Below are 22,074 nucleotides of genomic sequence, written 5' to 3' on the forward strand. Positions count from 1 at the left end.
CAAAATAATTTAATTACTGATTCTCCCTCCCCCACCCCCCGTTTCCCCTCAAGGAACCTTACTATCACTAGTGTTCCTAGGAATTAAAATTTGAAAAGTTTTTGAATTATGTTTTTATTTTTCCTTTAACCCTTTCCCATTTGCATTTTGATAAGAACCTATTAATGACCTAAAGGACAGAATCTCTAATTGTGGAACAGAATGCGGGAGAGAGAGTTTTCTTTGACATGAGAGTACTTCCTGGTTGATGGATGAGGGCCTCTCAAGTGACATCTGTTCAGGCCACTCATAAGAACACCCTGATCTGTCCTTTTCCGTCAGAGAGACACTGGCTGCCTGCTGGTGCTGCAGTGTAGAATTCATTTTTTTTTAAAAAAAGCTTAATTATTTTTATTTTATTGTTGACAGTATTACAGATGTCTCCTACCTCTCCCCCTCTCCACTTGTACTCCCTCTGCCCAGCCCCTACCAACACCTCTAGGTCTTCACCACCCTATTGTTCGTGTCCATGATCTATGTATATAAGATCTTTGGTTTATTTCTCCTCGTCCAATCATTGTTTTCTTACATAAGAAACAGTAGACTCAGAGGTACATGTCTTGGTAGCCAATGCTAGTTTTATTTTTTAAATCCTCACCTGAGGATATGGTGTTTTTTTAAAATTGATTTTAGAAAGAAAGAGGAAGGGAGAGGGAGATATATATAGAGTGAAACATTGATCAGCTGCTTCCTGTACATAACCTGACTAGGGATTGAACCAGCAACCTAGGTATGTGCCCTGACCGAGAATCGAACCTGTGACCTTTTGGTGTATGAGACGCTCCAGCTGAGCCACACTGGCCTGGGCAATGCTAGTTTTATTTATTCTCTTTAATGGTGACCATGTCATAGAGAAAACTCATGTTCATGTGGAAATGCACAAAGGTATGGGGTCTTTGGCAGAGGGCCCAGATCAGCTTGTTATTAGAATGAAAGAGAACAGGGAATAACATCTCATACATCTTGAAATATTTAAAGGCTCACTAAGCATTTGGTACAGGGGTAATTGGCAGGTCTCTGTGAGTGTAGGATAAGTTCTGGGAAGGAAGGTGAGAGAGGGTGATGTGCCACTCTCCTGTTCTGTCTTGTATTTCCTACAGTGGCTTTAAGTTTACTAAAGGAATGGTTTTTAGCTTTGCGAAATGGAGAAAAAATCTGATTGACTTTCAGGACAACTTAAGTTGGGGTATTAAAAATTATTCCCTTCTTTGAAGCCAGGGAGTTACAGCTATGTATTCTCCTTTATAGAGCAGGAGGGTGCTCTACACATTGCGAGTATAGGTAAGGCGACTGCGGCCCAGTGAAGGGCCTTATAACTTGCTTAATGTAGTTCTGCTCTGTCAGCTCAGGCTTGGGTGGTAGACTGAGTTCGAGTAGGTTATACAATGGAGGAGGAGAAGCCAAATTCATAATATCCACATTTGGAAAGCTCCAGGTTTCCTGAGAGAAACGGACTTTCCCTGTTTGTTGTTGGAATGTTACTGGATCTGTGATGCCCTCACGTTGGAAACTGTTGAGTGACAAGTAGGGGGCTCCATTCCCAGGCCCTGTTAATGATTCTTACTCAGCAGTTGGTGAGTAGGATTTGAATCCAGCACAGACACTTAGCCATTTTATAACTTTGGACTTGTTTCTTTGCCTTTCTGAGTCTCAGTTTACCCATCTGTAAAGTGGAGTTAATATCAGTAATGACTTCAGAAGTTTATGAGTATTAAGTGAAGGAGTACACACATACACTTATTACAGTGTTTGGCACAAAGGGAGTCAGTGATCCTAGATAGTATCCACTTATGAATCTATGTAAGTGATGTTGGAACAGGCAGAAATGGAAGGAAAACCATACACATTCGATCTCTGCTAGACATTTCTACATGCAGTCACAGACCATTACTTTCTCTCAACGGCCACATAGCACCTGCCTGTTTTAGAAGAGAATGTCTCCTGGCGCCTTCTGCCTTTGACTAGAGGAGCTTTGGCACCAGAGCAGACACAGGCCCACACAGGTAAACACTCACACAGGCACATGGATGGATCCGGCGCCGTAGGGCTGCAAGGCCTCATGCTCACCCCTGCTTCAGTGTGTGTCAGTCTGTGGGGTCATCAGAACCTGCCATTGTCTCAGGAAACGGGGCTTGTCCTCTCCCTTCCTGTCAGGGTGCCTGGCTGTGCTGAGAGATTGGACATGTCAGTGGGCTTTAATCGGTTGCCGTGTGTAAGGCTTTCCCTTCCTGGCTGCCTGACCATGGAATTAATAGCACTCAGTGCTAATTTTTGAATCTGAGCTCCTGCCAGGCTTCTGTGCTTGCTAGTCTGAGGCCCTGGTATAACATACAGTACATCTTTCCCTCTCTGTCGAGTAACCACCTTACATTCCTATCCAAAACCATGTTTATTCCCTACAACTGATTTTACATTTACATAGATCTAGAAAAGGCTGTTTTAGCCAGATGTCCACTTTCACTGTAGTTAAAGAAGTTTGAATGAGAAGAGTTCAGGCAGTCTTATTTCTTTCTTGACCATTGAGAAATTGAGGCCGAGAAGGGAAATGACTTCTCCAGGATCACACAGCAAAGACTTGATCTAGCCAGACAACAATTCAGGTATTTTCATTCCTAATCTAGAGATCTTTCCAAACTGTCTTCTGAACTGCCTTTAGCAGACCACAATTCTGGGCCAGTGGTACCCTCAGTATGTAACTCCGGAACCCCATTTTTATTTCCCTGAACAAAATCTACAATGTAATATCTGAGTGTATGGCTTTTGAGGGTCTATTAAACTGGAATTATTCAGTTCAAAAATTAGAAGGCTTAAAGATTCAAAACCTGTGTATGAAAACTTCCCATGTGATTTGAAAGCTGCTACCCTTGTGAGCTTGATTTAACCTCTTTTGAAATATCCCCCAAGAGCAGGGAAATAAAAAATTCATTTCAGAAATTTCAAACTTTAAAATATTTTGTCAGAAAATTTTGTTTTTAACAGTATTTCAAAAGATGGCATTAATTAACTATGTGTGGAGCCTTAAGACAAGTTTCAAAGACTGATTCTTCAGAGTGGAGAATTCTGTGAGGATTTAGAGAAACAAAATGTACATTGACTGCCCATATAAGGGATCTGGACTTGATATACATTTCAAAGCCAAAGTACTGGACTATATATCAAGGAAGTAGCACAAGGCATCATTCTAGCCAACCATGGATAGGAACAAACTAAGTTCTGTATTTTGGAAGTGTGCCCCCATCTCACTCTCCATGGTCCTGAAACCAGGGCTTCCCTTTTGGAAACCATAATATCCCTTCTGAACTTCCCTGGGAAAAATAATCACTGTTAATCTCCTTCAATCATCTTTTCCATCCTGATTTAGAAAGGATGGTTTTTACGTCACTCTAGGAGTGTTAGAAGCATGTCTGATGTTTCACAATTAATCTAATTAATCCCTTATACATTTGATGGTCCTGTCACACAAGCACAGTTTTCCCCTTTGAAGTTGAGAGGAACACAGTCATCTCCCTAGGCCTCTGTCTCACCATAAACTCTGTTACATGGATTTAGTGGATCCATAAAGAAACATGGCAGAGCCCCTAGACTTGGCCACAAGAATACACATGTTTCTGTTACTATGATGTTTATGATTATGTTATCATGAACATTACTCTATATTTCTATGTATATTCCTCAATTCAAAGTAACTATTAATCTTGTTGAGCCTGCATTTCAATTAACAGGGTGGCCTCAACTCTTTTAAGAAAGTTACTGATCTATGGGGATGGAGGCTAAGTATGTTTGGCTCTTATCTCCTACTTTCTCTTTTCTGTAGAAAATCCACTTTTATGCTCTGTGAAGAAATTCAGAAATCAAGGTGAATGATTTATATTAACAGAGTCATATCATTCTAAAATAAAAATATATTGTTATTTCCACACCCTAGTATGATTAGTTACTTGGTAGGACAAACATACCCCTACGTATTTGTTTGTTGGTGAAGATGTATTCAGTGTTTCTTTGAAGGTCTGGTAGTAGCACTGCTACCTACAATCCCTGTTAGTAATAATAATAATATTTGTAATTCTAACTAACACATCTATAGTGTTTAGTGATGCTTTTCAGTCTTTTGCATACATTAACTAATTTATTCCTCACATCATCCCTATGAGGGAGATGCTATTATAAGTCTCATTTGATGGCTGAAACTGAGGGACAGAGAGACTAAATACTTTTCTCAAGGTCACACACATATGATTAAGCTTAATGTTAACATTAGTCCAATTGATACTGAGTCTATAAACAGTGGGAGGATTGGAAGTCTGGGTGTTACCCTGACATACTGACTTCCCAGACTACTGTCAGGTTTTCGAGAACCTGGGGTCTCCTTTGTTCAGCTTGGAGGATATGACTGATAGGAGCTAAATATTCAGTATTCTCCAGGCAGGTTTGTGATCATAAGTCATGGATGTGAGCACAAGCAAGTAAGTAACGCTGGTTTGTATCAGTGCAGTCATCCACATCGATAAAAAAAAAAGTCCTGGCAATGTGCGAGTGTGTGGGGTGGAGGGGGGTGGCCCACAAGGGGACTGAGGGTTAGACTGCAGGGGCATTGGAATGGTTAGGAGGCTGGGAAAATGCTGGGTAACCAGGCATGTTTAGAAACAATGTCCATGACAAGAATGAAAGTGTGGAGGAAGCAACTCCCATCAGCTAGAGCCATGGTTGGCAAACTGCAGCTCGCAAGCCACATGCGGCTCTTTGGCCCCTTGAGTGTGGCTCTTCCACAAAATACCACGGCCTGGGCAAGTCTGTTTTGAAGAAGTGGCATTAGAAGAAGTTTACGTTTTAAAAATTTGGCTCTCAAATGAAATTTCAATCGTTGTACTGTTGATATTTGGCTCTGTTGACTAATGAGTTTGCCGACCACTGAGCTAGAGTTTTTAATGCCTGAATTTATCTCCCATCTTTATATGTGTTGTGCTGGAACTGTCTTTGTGTGGTTAGCTGTTTTAAAATTTTGCTTTTCTTTTTCTTTATTTCCCTCCCTCCCATCCCCATTTTCCCCTCCCTTGGTAGCCTTCACATGGTGACAAGACTTCTAATCCCGAAGTCCTGAAATGGATGAATGATTTGGCTAAAGGTCGCAAACAACTCAAAGGTAAAACCATCCAAGGGTCTCTTTCCTGAGAAAAGCAGCAGTTAAAATAATGACAATGTGCTTTCTGAGAAAAGAAGCAGTTAAAATAACGACAAATGTACTCCAGGGCATTTTTTAAAATTCTTTTTCGACTGTGCCCCCTTTAACCTTGTCTCCCACCTAGATTGGAGGCCCTGTTTTGAAAATAAAGGGATCTGGGTCTCCTTCATTGTTTGGGCCCATTTAATAAATCTCTTATAAGTAGACTGAGGAACTTGAGACTCCCAAGTGTAATGATGCACTTCAGTACCAGGCACATTTCAGTATGTGGAGCATTAACTTCCCTGGGTTATTGGATTCTTGGATGTTAGAACCAGAAGAGGTCTCAGCAGTCATTTACTTCACATACCACGTTGCACAGATGAGGGCATTTATGTCTACAGTTTATGTAGCTGGGAAGTGGTGAGCTAAGAGTAAAACTCGGTTCTCTTGCCTCATAATCCAGTGTTCTTCTTTCTCTGGAGATGGTGGTGTGAGTGTTAATTAAGTCTAAAATCCATTTTAAAGGACTGTAGTTATTTACCAATAAAAATTTATTTTCTTCCTCTCTCCACATTCATTTCAGTACTTAGAAACATGGGAGAGTTTCCACATTTCTAGAAGTATGGTGACTAAAGCATGATAATTCAGTGGTGTTAAACTGTAATGATGTAGCAGGTTTATAAAATATGCAGTGTTTAAACACCACACCAGTGTCTCACTAAAAGCAAACATCAAACAAAGAAAATGCGCTATGTAATTGAGAAATCAATTTAAATAGCCTCGCTCAAACGACCAGTCCCCTAACATATTCTGAAATGTAATTCCCTGATAAGTCCCAGGTGGCTTTTTAAGTTATGTAGGTTCATATAAAGCCACATTGCAATAATGGTGGTTCCTGGATTATAAGAGCTGGCATTAGACAAACTATGACATCTGTGAAGTGGGGGCTGGCAACTTGCACATCCCCTTTCCCATCCCTCTTGCATGTCCTCTGACATTTGCATGTGTAATGCCTTCCAGAAGTACTTGCATTTCCACAGGGGCTCTTAAGGACTGCTAAAATTTTCAAAACCCAGGTAAATGAATCTACAAGTATAGAATTTCAGCTGCTACAGTAGGTAACAGGTGAAAACTTTGGGGCCAGGTACCATTGGTCTTCCTTCAGAACTCCTACTTTAACATGTAAACCACTGAGTTGCTCCCACACATGATCCTTCACCTCCATGAGATCCCATCCTCCGTGAGGTCCCTCTATGTTCACATGTCACTGGGAGCTAATGCTGTTAGTCCTGGTATTAAGACTGCCCTTGCCCTATGGAAAGCCATCGTCAGCATTCTTCATTTCTGCTGACTTGGCTTAAGGGGTGGGAATTCCTCCAAGTCTCTGTGCTCTCATAAGGGCCAGTTACCTTGCTCATGGTAACTCATGGCATTTCTCTTAGAACTGAAATTGAAGCTGTCGGAGGAACAAGGAGGTGCTCCCAAAGGGCCACCTAGAAACCTGTCCTGTGAGCAACCCACGGTCCCCAGAGAAGGGACGCCAGCAGCTGTGGGCCCTGAGCCAAGCTCCTCGGGAGAGGACACTCCAGATGCCGTGCTGACTTGCTTGGAGAAGAGAGAGCAGCTTCCCTGTGAGGAAGATTCTAAGGTACCTCGCCATATCTTCATGGGACCAACACTGCACAGTGGTTTTGACCACTTGGATCGTGGTTTTGACCAAAGTGTCAGCATCCTGGCACCACATACACATCTTTGGGAGAATGGCTCTGAAATTTCAGTCGGATGAGTTCCTAGTGCGTCATTGGCCATGACCTGTGGGTGTCGCCACATGATTCCAGGTTATAGCACTGCCTGTTGATGGGAAGCAACTGGCAGACAAAAGTGTCTATCATATCCCTTTCTCCCCACCCCCCACCCGTTTCCCCCAATAAATAGCAAATAAACCCAAAACTAGAATTACAATCCCATTTTCCATGTTCCATTAAAAAATAATAAAGCAGGGATGAGGTAGAATTTTATTTAAGAATAGAGAAGTAGGGTTTTTTGAAGAGTGTTAGGTAAGATGTCTGATATCTTCAGCTTTAGTTTTGAAATCTGTGTGACATCCAAATAGAGTTGGCAATTAGGTATTTGAATATATGAGCCTGGAGTCCAATCAAAAAATATGTATTATCCTATCTAATAATAGACAAATATGCAAATTGACCATACCTCTGGCACACCCACAAGCCACGCCCACCATCCAATCAGAGCGAGCATGCAAATTAACCCAAACCAAGATGGCTACAGCCACAGAGAGCAAGGTTTCCTAGGTAACAGAGGAAGCCAAGCTTTCCACCTGCCCTGGCCAGGCCTAAGCCTCCACTCAAGCTACAAAGTTTCAATTATAGAAGGTAAACAAATTCAAACAAATAGCAGCAGAATGGAGCTTGAGAGAGCAGGCCAGGGTTGCCGCCGGCAACAGGGGAAGCAAAGCTTTCCGCAAACCCTGGCCGGGCCCACCCGCTTAAGGCAACAAAGTTTCAATTATAACCCCAACACAAATGGCTGTGGGCCTCAGAGGGAGCCCCAGGCTTGGCTCTGCTCCAGGCTACAAAGTTTCAATTGTAGAAGGAAAATAAATTCCAGATACCAGGGCCTCCACTTGCGTTGCCAGGGGGCATGGCCCGCCTGCAAACCACCACAGGCCCCTCGCTCAGGCCGACCCACACCCCAAGGGAACCCCACCCTGATCAGGGACACCCTTCAGGGCAAACCAGCTGGCCCCCCACCCCTGTACCAGGCCTCTATCCTATCTAATAAAAGAGTACTATGCAGATTGATCATCACTGCAACACACAATATAGCTGTCCCCATGTGGTCAAAGATCCTGCCCCCATGTGGACACAAGATGGCCACCACAAGATGGCCAGCAGGAGAGGGCAGTTGAGAGGCACCTGGCCTGCAAGGGAGGACATTTGAGAAAGACCAGGCCTGCAAGGGAGGGCAGTTGGAGGTGATCAACCTTGCAGGAGAGGGCAGTTAGGGTTGACCAGGCCGGCAGAGGAGGGAAGTTGGGGGCAAACAGGCTGGCAGCAGAGTGGTTAGGGGGTGATCAGGCTGGCAGGCAGAAGTGGTTAGGGGCAATCAGGAAGGCAGGCAGGCGAGCAGTTGGGAGCCAGCAGTCCTGGATTGTGAGAGGGATCCCAGATTGGAGAGGGTACAGGCTGGGCTGAGGGACAACCCCCCTCCATGCACGAATTTCGTGCACCGGGCCTCTAGTATTTTATAAAAAAGAAAATGAGAGCAGTTATCATTTACCTGCTTAATCCCTCCTCATCTTGCATATCTATGCTACACTTCACTTATGCCAAGGATCCTTCCTTTTGATCCTTCCTATGTCACCTCTAAGCATGGTGTGGTTCCCTTTCATTTATTAAGAGTTGTAGCTAGCCTATCACAGCTCTAATCATGCTTTATGCCCTTTTGTCTCTTAAACTGTAGTTTAAACTTCTTGTGTAGAAGGGCTGTCTATTGCTCATGATTCTGCAGGGTCTAAACATAGGTATTGAATAAATATCCCCTGAGTGAATGGACAGATGAATGAACTAGCATATTTAATTTTGGAAGGAAGTCTTCTTGGGAGTGCTGCCTTTACCTGCTCTATTGTAAATTATCTGCTCTCATCATAAGATGGTAACATATGCCAAATCCCAAAGGTTTATCATGTGCACGTGGACTAGTCCTTTACATTGGGACATGTGATCTATAAGTGGAAATGGGCCCTAGGCTACCTCTATATTTATGGAATAGTTTTAGACTTAAAAAATTACCAATATATGTTGTGACAAGTGAATAGATTTTCACCCACTCAGCTAACTTATCCCCTCTCCTGCAAAGATTCTAGACGTTTATGCTAGCCAGTGAGTAAGAGGATAACACATCTTTTGAGTTTCCTTTCTTCAGTGTCTCTGATGGAATTTCCTATATTTTATAGTTACCCTGACCACACTTTTAAAGGCAGCTTGGTCAATACCAAAGTCCTAATCCTATGCTCTACTCAGTTGACTAAGGCACTGAGGGATGAGTCGGGATTGGTACAGTAGACTTAGAGCAGGACTCAGCACTTGAATGAGACATTTCTAACCATGTATACTTAGCAAGTGAACTAATTATCTGAGATACAACTTCCTCCTCTATAAAATACAGGTAATACCTACTCATATAATTATTGTGACAATAAAGGGAGATACCTGGTGACTTGTGGGCAATCATTCATTGCAGAAAGATTTGAGTGCCTACTATGTATTGTGAACTTTGATACATGCTGGATATAAAAAATAAACAAGATATAGAAGTCATGGGGGGTTCACTGCCTTCATGGAGCTCATGTTCTTCTGGAAGTTTGGATGCAACAACAAATAAATAACTCAAACAAAGTCATAAAAGATTTTGATACATACTGTGCAAATTAAACAGATGACATAATAGGAAATAATAGGTATGCTTTCTACTTTAATAAGAGTGGTTAGGAAGAGCAATAGGTGACATTTAATAATAAGCTAAGAGAGCAGCAAAGAACATTCTAGATGGAGCTGCATGTATAAAGGCCTTGAAGGAAGAGCTTTGTCTACTTGTAATTCTCGAGTCTGAGGGCTAGAGCACCTGCTAGCATGAGATGAAGTCAAAGATAGACCCAGGCCCATCACACAGGACCTTTCAGGTATAGAAAGTATTGGGAAGCTGTTGAGTGGTTATGAGCAGGAAAGTGACTTGGTGTGATTTACATTTAAAAGTTCTTACTGATTGCTGCATGGAGAATAAATCATAGGGGGAAAGAGTGGAAAAGGGAGGATAAAACAGGTGGCTTGGATTAACATGGTAACCTTGGAGATGGTAAGAAATAGATATATTCAAAGTATATTTGGGACATAATATCAAAGGACAGGCTGAATTACTGGGTGGGAGAAAGTGAAAAGGAAGCATCCAAGTTGGTGATGGGTTCATTGGGAGTGGGAGTGACAACTCAAGAGGTCTGTTTTGGACATGTTAATTTTAAGATCTTTGAGGAATGGGGTGACCAATCACCCCAGGTTTCCATGGATTGTGCTGCTTTTAACACTGAAAATTCCATGTCTACAAAACACCTCAATCCTGGGCAAACTGGGATGTTGGTTTATCCTACTGAGGCATCAAAGTAAAACAGGGACATGCAACGAGAGTCTAAAGATCAAAGAATAATCTAAGAGTTCTTCAAATGTTATCTTTAAGTGGCAATTTATTTTATTTACAATAAAGTATCTTTTGAACAATTTAATAAATGTCAGAAGCCCCTTCAAATAAACCAAATATCTCTGTGGTAGGCTAAAGTTCGGTCCTTTAAATAGAGAGCATCAGTACGAGCATGTAGGCCTATCTAAAGCCTCAGTATTGCTCCTGGGAGAGCTTTAACTTGTGGGTCCTAAGAGGGAGTCCAGAAGCTACAACAGAATCAAAGGGAGGACTGTAAATTTTCAAAGTAGCTAGTATTATTTCTGGCTCCTCAATTAGCTCTTTAGCATTTGAGTATCTCATTAGATCCCACTTTCCCCCCCTTTAACACATTTCATTGTTTTTTACACTTAATTTATTAGGGTTAATAAGATCATATAGATTTCATTGGTTAATAAGATCATATAGGTTTCAAGTATAGATTTCTATGATACATGATCTGTATATTGCCTGTGTGCCCACCAAAGTAAAATAATCTTCTGTTACCATATATTTTGCTTCCTGTACCTACTGCCCTCCCACCCCCTTTGCTCTGGTAACCACCATACTGTTGTCTGTGCCTATGAGTTTTAGTTTTATATCCCTCATATGAGTGAAATTATATGGTTCTGAGCTTTTTCTGACTTATTTCACTTAGAATAACATTATCAAGGTCCATCCAGGTTGTCACAAATGACAGTATTTCATCTTTTCTTATGGCTGAGTAGTATTCCATTGTATATATGTACCATATCTTCTTTATCCAATCTTCTATCGAAGGACACTTTGGGTTGTATCCATGTCTTGGCCACCATGAATAATGCTAAAATGGACATAATGGTACATATATCTTTGGGAATAAATATTTTCAAGTTTTTCAGGTAGATACCCAGAAGAGGGATTGCTGGATTGCACCAGTTTACATTCCCACCATCAGTGAATGAGGGTTCTGTTTTCTCCACACCCTCTCCAACTTATTACTTGTCTTATTGATAATAGCCATTCTAACAGGTGTGAAGTGGTATCATTGTAATTTTGATTTGCATTTCCCTAATAGTTAGTGAATTTGAGCATCTTTTCATGTATCTATTGGCCATATGTCTTCTTGGAAGAAGTTTCGGATCAGGTCCTCTGTCATGTTTTAATTGGGTTGTTTGATGTTGAGTTTTATGAGTTCTTTATATATTTTTGACAGTAAATCTTTGTTTGTAAATATCATCTCCAATTTGGTCAGTTGCCTTTTTTTCCTTTAAGTTGTGTGTCTCAGTTTTGGTTTTTGTGTGTGTGAGATTACCATTAAGTTTATGAAAAAGAAAGTTTCATATATACAGTAGTTTTTTTAATGCATCTAAAAAACCACCCCCCTTGAAAATTTGGACCTTTACTCCCTCCCCTTTTATGTCTTGTACTTTAATAAAAGTTACCTGGGTGATTATGCTACGGGCTATTTCTGTCATTCCCCTCTCACTACATGCCAAAGGAGAACCATTGGTCCAGAATGAAAGGGTGGTTGTGGTAGATATGCAGTGAATTAACATAGATACAACAGGGAGGAAAGCAAAGCAAGCAGAGAAGTCCGGTCACTTTGGATGGAAGAGGTAGGAAGGTGGATACATAGGTAAATAGGAAGCTATTTAAACTTTTTATGCACAATGTACCAGTAACCTGTTGAAAATAGTGCTGAGAGATGGGTCATATAGCAGAGAGGTAATAGAATGCATTAGTGGAACAAAACATGGAATTTTTTATTTGGAAAGAACTTTGAAATTCTAACCTCCTTGTATAGGTAGGAAATTGAGGATTCAGAGAAGTTAATTGCTTATCAAAAATAGTTTTGATGTCAGAGCTAGCCAGTAAGCTAGTATATAATCTAAGCATATAGTGATGAAGACCTGAGTGAGGTAAATGTTTGTGGATATAATCACAAAGGTCCAGATACAAAATATTTCAGAAGAAAAATCAATAGGTCTTACTCACCCATTGGTTTTTTAAGAATGAAAAAAATAATTAAAGAACAGACTCCTTACCACTTACACACTGAAGACTCCTTTAAAAAGCTTTAAAAACATCTTTCTAAACTAGGACCTATCCTTTAAGAAACTTTTCCTAGGAGAAAATTGGCATGTGCTTTATACAGTATCTTATAAATGACTTCCCTTTTCTAATTACTGTTGCATTATATTTTATAATCCCTTACTTTGAGGATTCAGAACTTTTTTGCCTACTAAAAATATCAATTTAATTCCTGTGTGAGAAAGGAACAGTAATTAATTTCATTTTTTTTTTTTCAGGTAACTAAGCAAGATAAGAACCTCGTAAAGCCTCTTTATGATCGATGCCGGATTATCAAGCAAATCTTGTCAACACCTTCCCTGATTCCAACAATTGTGAGTCAGGATGCTTGCATTAACCAGACCTGTACTTGTGCTTTGGAGTGATGTTTAGTTAGGGAGGCAGCACTATGAAAGTTACAAAGGAGCCTTCTTGGCAGTATATGCTGCCAAAAAGGCCCGTTATTTTAAAAAAATAGAAGAATGGTCTCCCTCCACCTCCATACTCTATCTACATAATGGTGGCTGATGATTAAAACTATTATTAAACAGGAATCTATGGCAACTGTAATACTGAAGTCAGTTTTAACATTTGTTTTCATTGCTTGGGTGAGGAGAACAAACCATGGATTTCAGTTTGGCATTGTCTAATTTACAACACAGCTAGACAGCCTTTCTATTCTCTGTGTTAGTTAACTTATCTCCCTTAACAAGATAATTGGCAGTTGATATAATGCAACAATTGATATAATGCAACATCTGTTTTTGGTACCATCTGACCATCACTGTATAGATATAAGTAGATTCATTTCAATAGAAAATATGACTACTGAAATTGAGTTAGACTACTTTTAATAAAGAATGATTTATGGGAATACAGAACTAGAAAAGCACCACAAACCCTACTCCATCAATATTCAAACAGTCACTTGGTCAATATAAAAGGAAATATTAACAAATATAAATTTAAATATACTTGAGTACATTTATACTTCCACAGTTTTAAAGACGACAATAACGATTCATAATCTTTGGAATTTTCTCATTAAGTAAATATAATTTAAAATGGGGTATGATTTTCAGATTTTTTTTCGCAAAAAAGTCTCTTGGTTGTGATAAGCATTACCAGAACAGCTTAAGGAATAAATAACTTCATTTTGCTTTGGCTTTCATAGAACTCTTCCTGAATTTGTCAATTTTCTGAGTATCCTCTGTATTTGATTATGGCCCACACTAAGATCTGATTTAAGGTATTTCTGGATGGCAAGAGGTGTTTTGCCATCCTGACCCATATAACTGTTATGAAGCTGGGGCCCAGAAGGTCTGGGTAAAAGGGAGGGACTAGGCAATGCAGCCCAGATTGTACCATGTCTTGGATGCTTATGCCTTCATTGGCCCAGCAAACAGAGATGAACTTGGTGAGCAGTTTAGCCCAGCATGGGTATTTCTTTGCTCATTAACTTCTGTAAATTTTTTGATACAGCTGAGGAAGAGCTCTTCTTGGTATTTCTTTTTTGGTTCTCAGTAGGCATAGGGTTATCTACTGTTTTCATGGTGTTTATTATCTATGGTTCCACATCCTGTTTTTGCTTCCTCAAGAGGCACTTAGCATTTTGTGACTTCATTTAACTCTGCCCACAATAAGCAGGAGGAAGAGGACTCTGATGAAGACTGTACACAAAAAAGCCAACAGCTTTCTTTGCCAAATCCAGCATCTTACCTTCCTGGTGGTGATCACCTCACCTATTCTGAGACTGAACCTGTAAGGGTCCTGCTACCAGATGAAAAGAAAGAAATCAAACCACCAGCCCTCTCCATGTCCAATTTACATGAGGCCACCATGTGAGTGTGAATCCTAAAAATGAATGGGGTCACCTTTTAACGCCTTCTCGTCTGTGGTACTTTATATATACACACAAAATTCAGAAGCGCTATTAGACTTTAAAAAATGCCATCAAACAGAGAGTGGCCTTCCAAGTGTAATCTGGTTGTCTTAACTGGAGAAGTGAGAAGACAATGCCATGAGGAACCAAGGCTCCCTAAGGATGCCATAAATGTTAGGTTCAGTTGGCTACAGTTGCACATCTTTTCCTCAGGACCTGGCACCAGTCTAATTCTTGGCCTTTGAAAATACTGGACGAAAAGGAATTGAGATCTTGAGTCAATAGTTGTTAAAACCTTTATCTTAGTCCACTTCATTTAAAAAAGATGTTTTCTTCAGATTGGGAATCCCCTTGACCTTAAGTTAAATGAGCCTCCCTTGTCTCCTAATTGGCCCCTCAGTCAGGAGCTATTTGGTTTTTCATTAATGGTGTCATTATCATCATTCAGTAGAGGGCATTCCTCTTGATCATTTGACCTTCCTTTGGTTTGTATATTACTAGCCAGATTATGAGATTTTCTTTAATGTGTATTATAATGTGGTAACTGTATGCTCCAAGATAGGGATATAATCCCTGCAAATATATGAGGTGAGATTAAGGACTAAAGTATAAATTGAGATTTTTAGTGTGCTTGTAGAGTCAGTTGGTACATGAATTTCAGCTCACAGATGAGTGACCTGTTTGGAAGCAGAAAATCAGTCTTCCTTTCTTCCTCCTTCCCTTCCTTTCATCTTTTCCTTCCTCCCTCCTTTCCTTTATTTGTTGGTTGGTTGGTTGGTTGGTTAGTTGTTCTAAAGCAGCTATTCTTATTTGGAGTGGTAAACTTTTTTTGAATGCAATGAAATTTTTTTAATGAAAATGCCCATATATAATTTCCGGGAGCTCAGAGTTCTGAAACCACACACAAGTTCCCCAGATAAAATTTCCTGCTCTAAGGTATATGACTTTTCTCTCTTGTCTTAGAATGAAATGGGTGGAATTTGCAATGTAGCTCTTTTGGGGGTCCTGATTTCATTCCCAAGGGTTTTGCTATTCTCTCCATACTCTAGATTAAGGATAAAATTTTCTTTAAAATCTTTTCCTCTTCAGTCTATCACCAAATACTGATGAGTATTCCTTAAAAATGTCCATTTCTTCCTCATCGATTTATATACCCTTTACCTTCACCATTTTTTTAATGGACTCAGTTTGCTTACCTCCTATTTGTCCTTGTCCTCTCTCCTTCCCCATGCCATTGTTTTCATTAAGTACTTTCCTCCGTTTTTGTGCTCCCCTATGGTCAGGCTCTACATGTGCCATACTGATTCAAAGATACGCTTTTAGGCAGAACATTTCTTTATCATTATATGTTTTTGCTAAATAGATAAATCTACTTATGATGATCTCTCATTTATGCCAGAGCTCAATTATGGCAAACATATATTTTATTTGATATAGGCCTGTACTTCTTGACCATCTACGAGAAACTAGGGCTGACAAGAAGAGACTTCGGAAAGCCTTAAGAGAATTTGAAGAACAATTTTTTAAACAAACAGGAAGGTAAGTTTGCAGAGGAATATTTTAAGTTACTATTTCCTGGGGACCTGTTGTTAAGAATGAACTAAAAGTTTTTGAGGAACAGTGACTCTATACAAGATATAAACAATTCCCATAATGACTTAGACCCAGGATTTGTCTAATGCAACATTCTGATAATCCATTATTAGGTATGTTTTATGGAAGGCTGTAACTATCAAGTATGACATAAAAGTTTAAAAAATAAAGGATGAACTCCAAAAATCCCTAACTTTAAATAATAAATATAACTATTGAATTTACCTAAAGCTTTAAAAATCTGATTTTTCAGCCCAAATAACTTATTTGTTCTACAAGTTATTCTCTAATTTATTAAATAATTCTTCCTTTCCTTTAAATATATCTCTTAAACTTTAGGATCTGCCCTTCTTTTATTTCAGGATTTTGGTCAGGATTCTTTCTGCTCCTTCAAAAATATTTAGCTATATCCTCTATTTGTCTTCTCTTTTTCTGTGTTGTCCCAGTGTCTCATTATGTACTCCATTAATTTCCTCTAAATTTTGGTGTATAGATGGGTTACTGATCTACTTCTGGAAGAGACAGTGACAAATCACTTAACTATCCTGAGCCTGCTTCCATGATGAAATGACTGCACATAGCTGTCACAGGGGACATCAGTCTTAAATAATAAAGGGTATAATTTTCCCAAAGTCACCAAGTTATTTAGGTGGCAAAGGTGGGAGTCAGTGTCAGTGCTGCACTGACTCCTCGGTTGTCCTCTCCATCTACACATCTGCCTTTCCTGAACTGCTTTCATTTCAGCAGAATGAGGTTGCCCTGATGGAGAGAGGCTATTTTCTAAAGCATCTTGAAAAAGTGTAAGTCTACTCACCTCTTAAGCCACGTGTCCATTTCAGTCCTTCAGGGCTGTTCACTAAAACTGGACCCACTAAGTCAAAAACTTTATGCATTTAGCAAATACAGATGTAACCAACCTAGTTTTCTGCTTGGAATCTTCCTTTCCAATTGATTGGTACAAGTCCAAGTTACTTTTTTGCTGATGCTAACTAATCTAGTGAGAATATTACATGGCTGTTAAACTTAGACTATAAAACATAATTTGTTTTTGCAATTTCCATTTTTCCCTTTATAAAATTTCCACATAACTTTTACATTTATATTTTTACCTATTTGAACTGATGAATCTACTATGAAGAGTTTGAGAACTTTTGTACTAGTAGTCTTGACTAGTGGATCTGCAGTGGTACTTGACATAAATTCTGATATACAGGGAAGTTAGTTATGTTCCACATAACAGTATTCTACTGAACCTATTAGTCCTGAATCCATTTCAGATAATCCTGTTTGACTGAGGTTGTATGCCCTCTTGTGGTAATACATTTTAACTAAATGCAAAAGTGGTGATATAATACAAATTATTGCATGGCTATGAAATATGTATCTTAAACTTGTTTTCATAAGACATTTTATTGGAAAGGCCTAACTACCCATAAGGTAACATAACCATGCACATGGATTACTAAAAATTTTAAGCTAATATAAATGTTCTTATAATATTTATCATGCATGAGACATTTATCATGTAGACTTTACATTATTAACAGTTATGAGCCAGGAACTATGCTAATTAACACTTTAAGCATGTTTTATATAATGGTAAAACTGCTTCAGGAAATACTAGCAAAATTTTTCATTTGGGCCAATGCACTCTTATTTATTAGCCAAAATGGAGTACACAGAACCAGGGAAAGTTACAGAATGGATTATTCATGTTTTCCTATAAAATAGATAATTATTCACTTATATATGTGTACACATATTAAGGCAGCATTTAGACACCCAGGCATGATAAATTTGGCCCATAAGACAGAATGGAGGCAAAGGAATTATGTTATATAATTTTTACATTTAAAAGGAACCCTGTCTATAGATTTGAGTACTATTCTGAGTTCTGTACTAGAAATTGCAGAACAATTTCTAGTATAGTGGTGCAATACAAGTAGATAACTACCTTTTAGGGGGGATTAGCTTTTTTATTTGTTGAGATATAAATATATCTTTATCAGTACTGGGAAAATAGAAGAGGGTATAGGTAAAGCATTAAATATTTGCTGTTTACCTATTTTCAGTCATAGTAATATTGGAGAATATTTGTTTTCTATATTCAGTAGCAATTGTGGTGACTTCTTATGTTTTCTACCCATTGTATTTTCAAGTAATGGGTAAAAATGTCTTAAAAGCAATTGGCCATCTTATCAAGCATGAGTCTTCTGAGATCCTGAAGCAATTATTGCACTTTGGGGAACATGTCCTGGCAACATTTTTTGTGGGAAGGCAAATGGTTTTAACTGCATGTGTTTCCCAATTGTTGTTCAAAGTTCATGGCAAGAACATATAGTAGTTAAAATGCATATGTATACAATTCTATGCATTATCATGTCTAGTCTTAGAATAGTTTGCTAAGAGAACCACTGAAATTTACACTCGTAGATTTCTTAAAGAACTCAGTGATTCCACTATACTTTTGCAAAAACAGGTATTATAATTTCAAGAAAACTTTTATTTAATGTTTGTAAGGTAGTAATTGAGCTTTTTTCCCTTATATTACCATACATTTATAAAGTATTTTTGTTACCATGATTTCTGTAGTGTTTTTACTTGATATTTTTAACCATTATCACTATAAAGGTGGAACATTCTGTATAGGCATGGACCTGTGGCATGGATAATGGGAGAATGACTAGACAAGGAATGCCTTGTTCTGTTTTTTCCCCTCAGACCTTTCACCTGCCCTATTGATATGTCTATGTACTGGACTAGATATTTGCCAAATACCTATGACATTCAAGTTCTCAAAGGTTACTATAATAATACATGGAGGAGGGAGTGAATGAAGGTGAAAGGGAAGGTAATGCAAAATCCAAGTGGAAACTGCTACCCCATACTTTCTCAAGTAAGAATTATGAAAGGATTTGTAATGACTTGATTCATTGTGAACTAATAGATGGTATTTTCTGTTTTGCAGAAGTCCACAAAAGGAAGATAAGATACCCATGGCAGATGAATACTATGAATATAAGCACATAAAAGCCAAACTGAGACTTTTAGAGGTCCTAATCAGCAAGCAAGATGTGGCCAAAACTATTTGAGGTTCAAGAAATGTTTGTGATCATTTTCATCCAAGATAAAGTTTATTTTCCTCTGCCATTCTTGCTGAGTAAGTAGTCTTGACATACTGAAAACTAAAGCACTTTAGTGGTAGTATTAGCTGATTTTAAGAAGGGATGGCAAGTGTAATTATAAATGATGAAAAGATTTAAGTGGGGGGAAATACAATATGTAACAGTATAATTAGAAAAATAAAGTCAACTTCCTCTATGCCAAGGAGAAAACTCGTTCAGTATAATGTTTTCGGAAAACATCTAATATTTTATCAAATCTAAACAACACCCACTTGTTCAGGGAAGTCTATTTAGTGTCCAAAGACTGCTTATGCTAATGGAAAAGAGTGTGATTTTATTAAAAACTCAATAAGAGGAGGAAAAGAAACTCTTCTTTTTTGGTAGGAAGGAATATAGATAGAAAGTAATTTATTTGAAACTTCTAATAGATTTTTAAGTGATAAAAAAAATCTACCTTGTCCCCTTTGTCTGCTTAGGCTTTTAATACCCTAAAATATAATAGAATGTGTCACTGCTAATTTTTTATTTCTATATAAAAATAGCACATTATTTTATGTTAATTGAAATTTTACATTTCTGATTACCAAAGTTCATTCTGATAGCATGTACTTTGTGAATTATCTTTGTCTATAACTGACAGATGTTTATATTAAAATAAAATATTGTATTGAAATTTGAAAATAGGTATTTTGGATAGGTAAGTGTCTGCAGTATATATCTAATGTGATTATAGCTATGATTGCTAATCTTTTTGTTTACTATAACTAAGATTATATAACTATTTTTTCATTGGGAATATGCATTTTTCTTAATGTTCCAAGGTCTATACTTTGTAAAGTCAAGTCAAAGAGCTTTCTTCATTCTCTATAAAATGAAAGATTTGAAAATTGTTTGCTGTGACACCTTGGAAAAAAAGCCAAAATATTTTATTAGTTTCATCAACTTTATATTGTTTTGTGTTTTGCTTTTGTAAAAATAAGTAAAAAGTCGTTGTTTTCTCTTGTACCAACCATGTTTGTATTTCTAGTTTCTGTAATGTTTAAGCATGATGTTGAACAAATTCACATAGTTTGGGTGGGAAGAATATTGACTATTTCAGAGTCTTATTGTTTTCTCTGTATTTACCTGATATTTTGTAACTTTTATGAATCAGAATAATGTCCTTCATAATTTAATTAAAGTCATCTACTTGTAACAGGACAGATACACAACTATTTGAGGTTTACAAACTACATCTTTGATAAGGGAAATGGTTTCATGACATGTACAATTGCTATTAAAATGTAACTATATATTCTATATGATTGTAAATATTTTATACAATACAAATAAAATATTTTTCTATTATATTTATTATGTTGAAACACAGTAGTTGTTTCCTGTTAGCTAATATAAATAACATAAATAACACTGTCAAACAACAAGTTGGAAGTGCTGACAATTCTAGACTTCAAGATTTAACTCATGCTGCAATTACATCTTTTCATGCGGTTTGGAGTTATCCCAATATTTTTTCAGTAGATAAAAATGAATGCATATTTAAACACCATTTATAAGCCATTATTTTTGTATTTTGCTAAAGCGATCTATATAACTGTTTTGTTAAGTTTGGCATAAAGGAAAAATAAAAACATTGCAGCATCTAGATAATAAAGTGTCAGAAGGAGAACAGGATATTTCATCAGAGAAAGTCGTGGGAAGGGTACGGAACAGGAAACACTAAAACGGCTCTGAATGAATTTTGAAAAGTGGAAGTTTGCTTTTGGTGATAGCGGCAAATGCATGCTTCAGTGGAAAACATCTGGTAATGAAAATGGACAGTTGAGGATCAATGCTTCTAAGGGAAAGAAAGGGACTGAATAAGAGTAAGAAAAGTGGGCATTAGCGTCCAACACTGATATTACAGGTTTTGCAGCTGGGATCTTTCTTTGCATTTGCAGTAGACAAACTCATGAGCTGATGACCAGTGATTTCTGCCACGGTGCCCAGAGAAAGATCCACAGGGTCAGTGTAAATGACTTCTAAAATGACATCCTGGGCATGGTGGTATACCAGCACCCCGTCTTCTTCTGTGCAGGTCAAAAACTTATTATCCTTGGAATTTAGTTGAGGAAGACGCTGCTTACAAAATTCATCTCCTGGTGAGCCCACAGGGGCAATAACAAGAATCACATAATGATAAGCAGTGTACATACAGTAGAAGTCCCCAAAGTATAAGTTAGTATTGGGGTTAAAAAGTTTTTCTGCTGCAATCTCAAACCTGTATCTTCCGTAAGGTGAATCCTGGGGTGGCTTCCCAGTATTGAATTCAGTGCTGCAGCTGAAGAAGATGCCTTCTAATTTCCCACTGATAGGAGAGCCATGGCTGCCACTGTTATCCTTGACAGAGGGCTGCATAGCATTCCCATGATGTTCTCTGCAAGAGAAAAGAAATGGTCAATGCTTGGGACAATAGTGGTAAAGCTCCTGATTTATAAATTTGAATGGATATAGGCCTAAAAGTCAACTGTCTATTAAGAGCCCAAATGCTTGTCCTATATCACATCAAGCAAAATGCATTTCTTACCTTACCTATAGCTGGCTAAGTTCTAGCCTTGACTATAGGTAAGAATGTTCTGTTGCAAACCTTGGAGGTCTTTAACATAATAAATTTCCTGCTCAGAAAAAAAAAAAAGAATTTACATAAATTTATAACGGTCATGGAAAAATCCAACAAAAAATTTCCTTATTAGTAAATACATTTTTCATACTAGCATATTGGAATAACTACGTATACAATAACTCTGCATATTCCACGCTCTGCCTTTTTTTTTTCTTGGAAGAATTTTTGGAAACAGATGAAGCCAATTTTAGAGTATCCAAGAACTCGAAAACAGAAGGTCAGGGCCCAAAGAACAGAGAAAATCGGAGGAATACTGACATCCAGTGGCCATCTAAAATAGACATTGGCAGTACTCCAGGAATCTAAACCTAATACCAAAGATGTGTTTATT

At 38.2% G+C, this 22,074-nt stretch overlaps 2 protein-coding genes across 3 annotated transcripts in view; one reads left to right on the forward strand and one right to left on the reverse strand.

Annotated features, from left to right (window-relative positions):
• The window catches only part of FAM13C (family with sequence similarity 13 member C), a 134,500-nt gene that overhangs the window by 102,089 nt on the left and 10,337 nt on the right, over nt 1-22,074 (forward strand). Inside the window, exons 9-14 of the mRNA XM_008145479.3 lie at nt 5,098-5,179; nt 6,643-6,848; nt 12,721-12,816; nt 14,126-14,322; nt 15,801-15,902; nt 18,925-19,116. Coding sequence (XP_008143701.2) covers nt 5,098-5,179; nt 6,643-6,848; nt 12,721-12,816; nt 14,126-14,322; nt 15,801-15,902; nt 18,925-19,048 — 807 coding nt within the window. The 3' untranslated portion in view covers nt 19,049-19,116. The remainder of the gene's footprint in view (nt 1-5,097; nt 5,180-6,642; nt 6,849-12,720; nt 12,817-14,125; nt 14,323-15,800; nt 15,903-18,924; nt 19,117-22,074) is intronic.
• The window catches only part of PHYHIPL (phytanoyl-CoA 2-hydroxylase interacting protein like), a 36,381-nt gene continuing 34,722 nt past the window's right edge, over nt 20,416-22,074 (reverse strand). For both annotated transcript variants that reach the window (XM_008145483.3, XM_054729192.1), the window contains exon 5: nt 20,416-21,497. In XM_008145483.3, the coding sequence (XP_008143705.1) occupies nt 20,963-21,497 (535 nt within the window). In that variant the 3' untranslated portion in view covers nt 20,416-20,962. The remainder of the gene's footprint in view (nt 21,498-22,074) is intronic.

This window comes from Eptesicus fuscus, chromosome 17 (assembly GCF_027574615.1).
Source record: "Eptesicus fuscus isolate TK198812 chromosome 17, DD_ASM_mEF_20220401, whole genome shotgun sequence".
Lineage (NCBI taxonomy): Eukaryota > Metazoa > Chordata > Mammalia > Chiroptera > Vespertilionidae > Eptesicus > Eptesicus fuscus.